The sequence below is a fragment of the Mus musculus genome, chromosome 7 (genome assembly GCF_000001635.26).
Source record: "Mus musculus strain C57BL/6J chromosome 7, GRCm38.p6 C57BL/6J".
NCBI classification, from domain to species: domain Eukaryota; kingdom Metazoa; phylum Chordata; class Mammalia; order Rodentia; family Muridae; genus Mus; species Mus musculus.
The window spans coordinates 140,176,104-140,186,607 of NC_000073.6; the positions used below are offsets into that span (position 1 = coordinate 140,176,104).

General features: G+C 46.0%; 1 protein-coding gene across 1 annotated transcript; it reads left to right on the plus strand.

Moving 5' to 3' along the window:
• Olfr523 (olfactory receptor 523) lies at positions 1-954 on the plus strand. The gene has a single exon (NM_146518.1). It carries the CDS (start codon positions 1-3, stop codon positions 952-954), a length of 954 nt encoding a protein of 317 aa, NP_666729.1.

Sequence of the window (10,504 nt, forward strand, 5' to 3'; positions counted from 1 at the left end):
ATGTCCTCAAAATACTTAATGGCTTGGAGTACTGGCCAGAACCTGTCCACACCAGGACCATTCATCTTGCTGGGCTTCCCGGGGCCAAGGAGCATGCGCATTGGGCTCTTCCTGCTTTTCCTGGTCATGTATCTGCTTACAGTAGCTGGAAACCTGGCCATCATCTCCCTGGTGGGTGCCCACAGATGCCTACAGACACCAATGTACTTCTTCCTCTGCAACCTCTCCTTCCTGGAGATCTGGTTCACCACAGCCTGCGTGCCCAAGACCCTGGCCACGTTTGCTCCCCGGGGTGGAGCCATCTCCTTGGCTGGCTGTGCCACACAGATGTACTTCGTCTTTTCTCTGGGCTGTACCGAGTATTTCCTGCTGGCTGTGATGGCTTATGACCGCTACCTGGCCATCTGCCTGCCACTGCGCTACGGTGGCATCATGACACCTGGGCTGGCGACACGGTTGGCCCTGGGATCCTGGCTGTGTGGCTTTTCTGCAATCATAGTTCCTGCTGCCCTCATTGCCCGCCTCTCTTTCTGCGGCTCACGTGTCATCAACCACTTCTTCTGTGACATTTCGCCCTGGATAGTGCTTTCCTGCACGGACACGCAGGTGGTAGAGCTAGTGTCTTTTGGTATTGCCTTCTGTGTCATTCTGGGCTCCTGTGGTATCACACTAGTCTCCTATGCCTACATCATCACTACCATCATCAAGATTCCCTCTGCCCAGGGCCGGCACCGCGCCTTCTCTACCTGCTCATCCCATCTCACTGTGGTGCTTATTTGGTATGGCTCTACTATCTTCTTGCACGTGAGGACCTCGGTAGAGAGCTCCTTGGACCTCACCAAAGCTGTCACAGTGCTCAATACCATTGTCACACCCGTCTTGAACCCTTTCATATATACCCTGAGGAACAAGGATGTGAAGGAGGCTCTGCGCAGGACAATGAAGGGGAAGTGAGCCACGGCCCTGTGTGCATCTCCTGTCAGAGGCTGCTCTGCAGGACTGTCATTGGCTGGCCTGTGGGCCAGATTGGACTAGTGTCAGTCAGTGATCTGCACCCTTCTCTCTACAGAGCTCAGAGGGACATCTATCCTAGTTTATATGTTTATGGCTTTGTTCAGGAGTGCTTGTTGTTCCAGCCCCCAGTTCCAGGAAGATACTAGAAGGGAAACAGGATTCTGAGTCCCTAGGAGGTCCCTCTAAACCTCCAATATAAATACCAGAAGCTGTGCGCCAGTTCTGGCCAGACCCCTGTGCATTGGCCTAATAGGCTCTTCACCACCCTATGGATGTCACCAAGCCATACCTGGAATCTCCAGGAAGGACATGCCAGGCCATCAGGGGGTCCATGCTCACAGAGGTTAATCATGGTGAAAAACAAGCAAGCAAGCAAGCAAGCAAGCAAGCAAGCAAGCAAACAAACAAACAAGCACAGAAGGCTCAGAGGAAGCTGAGGTCCTGCAAGGGCTTGCTGGGCTTGCACTAGGGTCTCAAGGTGTATCTACTGCATTTCTGGGTCTTTGTCTGTAGGGAGTGGAGGTACAGGAAGGGATCAGAGGGAGCGGGGGCCCTGGATGCCTGTGTGGCCTCAGATTCTGGTTGTAATTCTCCTGGGGGTAAACAGAGCATCACTACACCGAACCTGTTTCTTCATCCATAAACGTAACCATGACAGTACCGTCTCAAGGAAACCTGGAGAGTATTAATGACTTGGTGTGTCCAAAGTGCTTAGATATAACAGGGCCAGAAAAATGCCACTAATATTGTTTTATAATTTAGTAGATAAAGCAGTTCAGATTGGTCCGTCTGCCTGCCTGCCTGCCTGTCTGTCTATTTAAAGTCACGCCTCTCAGGCTGGTTTCAAACTTTGTATGTAACTGAGAGTGACCTTGAGCTTGTGACCCTCCTGCCTCTACCTCCCAAATGGCACTGATGCTCTGTTTTGTGGTTCTGGGGATGGAAGCCAGGGCTTCGTGAATGCTGAACATGCGCTCAGCTGACTGAGCTATACACCCCAGAGCTCAGATTGTCCCCTTAGTGTCCTCATTTTACTCTGGACAACCAATAGTGCCTGTGTCCACCCTGATCTCTCAGTCCCCGGGGACCCCAGAGCAACTGGACTCCTTAGGTGGCCCATATTGAGAATAAGTGGTTGGCTGTCAGGATTTGGAGAGGCCCCCGTGGCTCTGAGAGAGTTTGCACTTTGGGCTTTTTGAGAATTGTTGCCAGAGTGTCTCTTGTCCAAGTTGAGACATGGCCTCCATATCCTCTCGAATACCACGTCTGGGTCTAACCACAGGCTGACTGCTTTCACACTTTCCTGGCTCCTGTGTCCTAACCTCTGTGGCTTCTCTGTTCTGTCCAGCCCATGTCTGAGGCCTAGATGATCCACTCGGACTTTTCTCTTTACCGTCTTCCAGAGTGGAATCCCAAGTAGGACATAGAAGCTCCTCTCTGCAGTGACCCCTACCTGGGATGGGCCACAGGTGAAGATGCCACCCACCTAGAATTCCTCTTCTCCCAAGGTCTGGAGCCAGAGGAAGTGCTGACCCTCAGGCTTGCACACTCAACTGAATTTGTACACTCAGCCGTCTCTGCTGCTGGAACTTGCATACTCTGTTTTTGTGGTTACTTTCCAAATGGTGAATTAAAGTGCACTGAGTTCAACCACTCCTGTTTGATGGAGAAGTCAATAACACACTACACCTATGTGGTTTCGTGGGCCCCAGTACTCCTGGGGGATACAGGTAACGTCAGGGATGAGGGGTGTTGTATTCAGTATCTGTGCTCTGCTGTGCAACAGCCTCTGTGCTGCTGGCTAGCCAGACTCTCTGAGAGCCCCCACTGATGCATCTGAGGCCATATAGCAGGGACAGCACTCAGGGACCCCCTTAGTCACGCTCTCCTGTCCTTCTGAAATGACACTACTTTCAGGGGCTTCTTCACCAATCCTCTCCCTGAAAATTATGGCCATTATTGGGTGGCCCTGAGAAAGAGAGACAGAATAGGTAATTGGTGTGTGTGTGTGTGTGTGTGTGTGTGTGTGTGTGTGAGTGAGAGAGAGAGAAAGAGAGAGAGAGAGAGAGAGAGAGAGAGAGAGAGAGAGAGAGAGAGAGAGAGAATGCAATCAATGTCTCCTTGGCCACCTTACTTTGGGTCAAGGTACTTACTTGGATGTAGCCTTGGGTGGAGGTTCCCATCTTTGGGCTTAGCCCAACAGAGGCCACCTAGTACCCCTCAACCCTGGCAATGTCCCAGAGTTTTGTCAGCCGTGACAGGAGACTATGCGGTGCAGTGCTCAGGGTGTTAAATGGGCCCTGCAGTGTCCTCAGAACACTAAGTTCTCAGGAGTCCAGAGTCCCTTGGCATCTGTAGGTCTGTTTTTCCTGGACTTCACCTTTCCCAACCAAGAAAGTTAGCTTCTTCTGGAAACTCAGCTTTTTGGAGCAGAATTTATTTCTTATGTTTAGAAATTAGATGGTTATTGAATGCTAAAAGGGAAAGCCTTGTATTGTTTTCTAGTGACTGATTTTTCTCCATACGATGAATATATTAGTCAGGGCTGTGTAAAGAAACAGAGCAGATACAATGACTATATTCACACATGAGCACATGCATGCCACAGACATCGGCCCCCTCAACCAGTGGGAATAGGGGTTCGGACAGATGGGCATAGAGTTGGCGGGATTTGACAGACACAGAAACGAGAGAGTGTGCTGGATCTGAATGTAATTTGTCAAATCGAGCATCAAGCTTTTTATACAGAAGAAAATAGGGAAGTTGGGTGACACACCGGCAAGGTACAAAGAGGTCACTGGATTCTTACACAAAACAGAGGAATGCAAACATGGAAGAACTGGCAGGAACCAACTGGGATAAAATTCAGTGTTAACAACTGGGATCAAAAACAGCTCCACCTAAGGTCCACTTAATCTTAGAAGCCAGGGCCAAGGGCTTTGTGCTCTTGCCATAGTTTCTACTCTAGTCTATTGTATAGTCCACCTTCCCCCTAGGCCATTGTAAATACTTGTTTGTGTTTGGGTGTAACTCAGCTATCTATAGTTCTAAGTACCTACTCTGGTTCCTCTTTAGGCCACAAACTTCCTTCTTCCTAGATAATGGTAAATTTCTGTGTAGGGCAGTGACTTAGCTATCCATGCCCAAGGTTGGATCAAGGACTGCCTAGAATCTAACTTAACTATATGTCAAAATATCAATCGTTAGGAGCACTTGTAATAAAGCAATATTAAGGGAAAGCACACAGATCCATTCCAACTAAAGCAAGGACATTGGAGCATTCTTTATACAGGATGCCACGATTCTAGGAGACTAAGTTTTCGTGAACTGTTCGCCTCGGGACAGCGTCCAGGTTTTCGGGGCCTGTCACGCTTGTCACTACTGGAGTGGATGTAGCAGGTACACACACACACACACACACACACACACACACACACACACACACGCCCCATCCACACCAGATTTATTGGAGTGACTTGAAGTTCCACATCACAGTCAGTCAATCATCAGAGAAGTGCAGGGCAGGAACTCGGTGCAGGGAATGGAGACAGGAACTGAAGTAGAAGCTACTGAGCAGTGTTGCTTATTGGATTGTCCTTCCACACCTGCTCCATTTGCTTCCTTATTCACCCCAGGACCACTTGTCCATTGGTGACATCACCCATGTGGACTGGGCTCTCCCACATCAATCTCTAATCAATAAAACTTCTTACTGTCTTGTTTGTAGGCAATCTGGATGAAAGTGTTGTCTCGGTTTGAGTTCCTCTTTTTTTTTTTTTTTTTTCTGGACCAGGTTCTTTATTATTACAGTCAGGAAAAAGAGGTGCAGAGTGGCAATATAACTATATCTTATGCTAGGTTGAGAAAAAAATCCAACCAGGACAAAGAAGAAAGCTGATAGCTGTGTTGTTCTAGGCCAGTAGGAGCCACATCTCCATGACAACAGGAAGACTACATAGTGACGGATGGTTTTCGTTTACTGATCTCTGCTGGTTGGTCTTCATTCATTCATTCACACCTACATATAGTTTTATGTTTTAATTTTTTCAAGAGAAGGTCTAACTATGTAGCCCTGGCTAGCCCCAAACTTACAGAAACACACCAGCTTCTGACTCCCAAGTGCTGGGATCAAAGGTGTATACCACCACACCCAGTCACACTATGTACAATTTTAACCACTTGTTTATACTAATATGTACCACTTAATTTTTATTCTGATTAATAGTAACTGTGCGTACTATTAGACCTCAATGTAATATATCCAGGACATGCTTATGTTTGGAAATAAGCAAAATATGTCAATATTCTGTTAGGAATTTTTGTGTCTGTGCCCATGGGAGATGATCACCTGTAGTACTCTCTCACAAAGTCCTTGCCAGGGTTAAGTGCTAGGGTGATGCTTGCCATGCACAGTGACTCAGGAAATGCCGCCCACTCTCCTTAGACAGACTGTGGAGAACTGTATTGCTTCAACATGTTTGACAGAGTTCACTAAGGAGCCTGATTGGATTCCTTAATTTCAAAAAATTGATTGATACAAAGTTTTCAATGGACATGTGAAATTTGAAAAGATTTGAGAAAGCCTGTTGGTTTGCCTTATGATTAAAGCATGCATGTCTATGCATGTTAGTGGTTTAGTATATGTTTAGATGGTTTCTAGACATTTCCTTATTCACCAAGATATAAGATACAATTTGCTAAATGCATGAAACTCAAGAAGAACGAAGACCAAAGTGTGGACACTTTGCCCCTTCTTAGAATTGGGAACAAAACACCCATGGAAGGAGTTACAGAGACAAAGTTTGGAGCTGAGACAAAAGGATGGGCCATCTAGAGACTGCCATATCTACGGATCCATCCCATAATCAGCTTCCAAACGCTGACACCATTGCACACACTAGCAAGATTTTGCTGAAAGGACCCAGATATAGCTGTCTCTTGTGAGACTATGCTGGGGCCTAGAAAAAACACAGAAGTGGATGCTCACAGTCAGCTATTGGATGGATCACAGGGCCCCCAATGGAGGAGCTAGAGAAAGTACCCAAGGAGCTAAAGGGATCTGCAACCCTATAGGTGGAACAACATTATGAACTAACCAGTACCCTGGAGCTCTTGACTCTAGCTGCACATGTATCAAAAGATGGCCTAGTTGGCCATCACTGAAAAGGCCCATTGGACTTGCAAACTTTATATGCCCCAGTACAGGGGAATGCCAGGGCCAAAAAGTGGGAGTGGGTGGGTAGGGGAGTGGGGGGGGGGAGTGTATGGGGAACTTTTGGGATAGCATTGGAAATGTAAATGAGGAAAATACCTAATAAAAATATTAAAAAATGCAACCACAGATTGCTAGAATGTTGTACCCTCCTAGAAAATATCCATGTTTATTTGCCAGTATTAATACTTCCTAGACTGAGGATCCTGAGAACAGGTCAGTAGTTCTTACCTGTGTTAACCATCAACACTGTCATCCAACCATCCTCCAGCTCAATAAGCCAGCTGCCCACCCAGCCTCCCATCCATTTACCTATTTATCTGTTTGTAATCCCACACACCCATCTATCTACTCATTCATCCATTCATTGTCCATCTGTCCATCTGTTCAGCTATCCACCTATCCATCCATTCACTCACTTATCCATTCATCTGTCTATTAATTTATCATTCATCTATTCACCCACCTATCCATCTTTCTACCAACCAAACAATCTATAAACTCATTCACTTACCCACTTACCCATTTACACACCCATCCATCCACCAGCCTCCTCATCCATTATGCATCCACCTACCCACTCTTCCACCTGTCTATCTATCTATCTATCTATCTATCTTATACTTACCTATCTACTTATCTATCATCTATCTATAATCTATCATCTATTATTTGTCATCTACTTATCTATCTATCTTTATCTATCCATCTGTCCTTCATTCACCCACCCACCTACCCACTCACTCATTGAGGGTTAAATCTTTGAGGCTGTAGGTCTACTTTAGTTTCCCCCCCAGGGTTCTTCCTGCTGAACCCAGAATCTGGATGCTGTTCATCTATATCTGTTACTCTAGCATCATTTCCTTCAAGTGTGCCATAGTCTTCATCTTGATCTCACATATTTCTTGGCAGTTCTTAGTCTACAAGGGTACTGTTGGTAGGCTACCTGCTCTCCTGAGGTCTATGTACGATTAGCTTGAACAAGCACTAATTTTGAGATATAAAAAAGCTGTGTGCTCTAGTCCAATTTTATTTATGAGCTGGGGCTCTGTCCTTGCTCTAATTAGTGTTATGGAGGTATTCAGTCAATTACTCAGTCAATAAACACTTCAATAACCCCGTGTGTGCCAGAGCCCAGGGTAAGGAGGTAGGTGAGTATTGCTCCAATTCAGTGATTCTGGCTCTGGATTCATGTCTGTGTAGAATGAAAGCTCTTGAGTTAGTTTGAGAATGTGCCTTTGCTCCCATTGAGATACAGAACACACTCATAGTTAAGAATTCATAGAGTAAGGTGTATGTCTAATTCTAACCCTTGGATGGGCTGAGGCAAGAGTATTGTCATGAGTTCCAGGCTAGCCTGGGCTACATATGCAGACCTTGTCTCAAAATAAAACAATGGAACAGATAAGAATTCATATTAAATGTTAAATTTTCCATCTTTGTTCATGTGTTTTCTTTATTTTTGGATATAGGAATGTTCCATCAGGTTAGTGCCCACCTTGCCTTTGGACACTTTTTTTTCCTGCGATACGGTGCTTTGGATTGCTTAGTTCTGTGGTTCCTGCTCAGGTCGGTCAGGGTGATCTGCCTGGCTGTGGACATGTAGCATGCAACAATCAATGCTAACCAAAATCTACATACAGCTATGTCTGGAGCAGAATAGTGTTAACTCAAAGGAGGAAGTAGGAAGCCACTGTGTGGGGTCTGGTTGTGTCTCACCTTCTCTGGCCTGCTGGGCACACCTTCAACTCTTAGGGTAAACAGCTTGGATCCTAGATATTTCCTGACGTCATGAAAGCAGATGTCAACCTCTGCCTTCTGCTCTTTAAAGTTCCACAGTGAGTTGAAGGGCAGAGCCAAGGTTTCAACATTGTATCCGTAGGTTACCTAAGAAGAGAATGACCTTCCTTCCCGTGTCTTTTCTTTCCTGGTTTCTTTTCTCCTAGTTACTGTTTTCCGGTATTGTAACAACTCAGACTCCAACTCAGATTCCTGGCCTGGTACTCTCTGACTTAGACCCCCATGACTTCAGCTTCTGAAGGGCCTCACCAATTGGTGAACTGAGTTAGTCCTTTTGACAACGGCCTTACAAGTGGCTGTGGAGGATTTTGGAGTTGATCTGCAGGTTGAACCTTTGAACTGTGGCTGAGACCATGACCTTCCACACACACCACTAAGTTATATATTCATCTCCTAAATTGAAATTAAGTTATCTCACAAAGTAATAGGTGCTTTTTATACATGTGCTTTTCTATTTTGTTCTGATTTTCATAGGAGGTCCCTCTCCGCCATCCCTGCTCTTCTCTTGCTGGTCCATCTTCTCTCTGCAAATTGTCGATGCTCTCATGTGCCATTACTTAAGGTCCTTGAAGATCTTTGTCTTGAGATGTCTCACGGTTCCCAGATCCTTAAGTTCAGTCATTTATTTAAAATTTTATCTTTTTATTTATGCATCTGTGGTTATTCTCCCTGCTCCATTTGTATGTGTGTGTGTGAATGTCCATGTATGTGTGGGTGCCAGAGGAAGCAAGAAGAATGTTGGGTCTGGATCTGAAGTTAAAGACACTTGTGAGCTGCCTACCGTGGGTGCTGGGAACTAAATTTCATCCCTTTGAAAGAGCAGCAAGCATTTCTAATTACTTATCAAGATATCTCCAGCCTTCCTAATTTATTTAAATTATTACTTCGAGGCAAGGATTTCTTCCTTCCTTTCTCTCTCTCTCTCTCTCTCTCTCTCTCTCTCTCTTTCTTTCTTTCTTTTTTTTTTTTTTGCTAAGTTGCCCATTCTGGCTTTGAACTTTCTCTGTAAACAAGACAAACATTAAATTTACAACCTTTATGCTTGGTCTGTGGAGTAGCCAGGATTTCAGGTCTGTACCAGCACATCTAGCCAGGACACTTACTTTGGCAGAGATTTGAAAGGTGAGTCTGAAGGAACAAAATCAGGGTCAGATGTTACTTGGAAAATAAGCCAGGGTGACAGAGAAAGGCATAGGACCTGCTGACTCCAGGATGCTAGGGGCAAGATCTTATTGACATGGGCCCTGCAGAATATACCCTTCTGGATGTCATTAGTCATAGTGGAGAAAATGCCATCACAGACCCCTTGAGCCCATGCTTCAGTAAATTGTGAACAATAGATGTGAACACTCCTCCCTGCAGTCTTAAGCAACATTGATAAGTGATAAAGCTTATCTCCACAGGGAGCCCAGAATCAAGGGCATGCTTTGAAAAGACAACAATATTATTATTACTCCTGAAATAGTTGTGGTCCCTAACCTAAGGTATCACCGTTCTTTATATTTCTGCAGCATCGAGACTGTTCTTCATAATGGAACCTTCTCAATCGGGATCAAAGCATAGTCCATGCACAAGAACCTTCATGGCCTTGAGCATCTGGGATGCGTGGTGTATCAGTTAGAACATGGGCAGATACTGGGGGGCCCAGCTGGGAGGCTGTGGGTGCTTCACACGTTGCAGAAGGCAAGGACCCCTGAGGACTCCAGGAGCCTGCTGGCCGTTTCTAGTTTCCATGTGCAGCTGGAAATGTGAGCTACTGAAGTCCCAGGTGAGATGACTGGGCGGTGAGATACACGTGGCCATCTATTGGCTGCTCCTGCTTCCTGGCCTCTTTTATAGACTTTAGCCCTTACCATTTTCTCTGCTACCCAGCGAGATTTCTCCTTAGCCCACAAGGCCAGTGATAGGTTGCAGTTTACTCCCCGAGGGGTTTATGGGACAAAAGGCACATCAGAAGAGGTACCTATTGAAGGGACACCTGCTAAGGGACTCCTGCTCAGGGGATGCTTGTTGAGGGTTCCTTAGCAAAAGACATTAGCTGATCACACACCCAGCGAGGTGACACTTGCTCAGGGTCACTCTTTGAGGAGACATTGGCTGAGGGACACTTTCCGAGTAGACATTTATTTTTATTAGATATTTTCTTTATTTACATTTCAAATGTTATCCCCTCTCCTGTTTTTCTCTCCAAAAATCCCCTCCTCCTATCCCCTCACCTTGCTCCCCAACCCACCCACTCCCGCTTCCTGGCCCTGGCATTCCCCTACACGTCGGCATAGAGCCTTCACAGGACCAAGGGCTTCTCCTCCCATTGATGTCCGACTAGGCCATCCTCTGCTACATATACAGCTGGAGCCATGAGTCCCTCCGTGTGTGCTTTTTGGTTGGTGGTTTAGTCCCTGGGAGCTCTGGGGGTACTGGTTAGTTCATATTGTTGTTCCTCCTATGGGGCTGCAAACCCCTTCAGCTCCCAAGCAG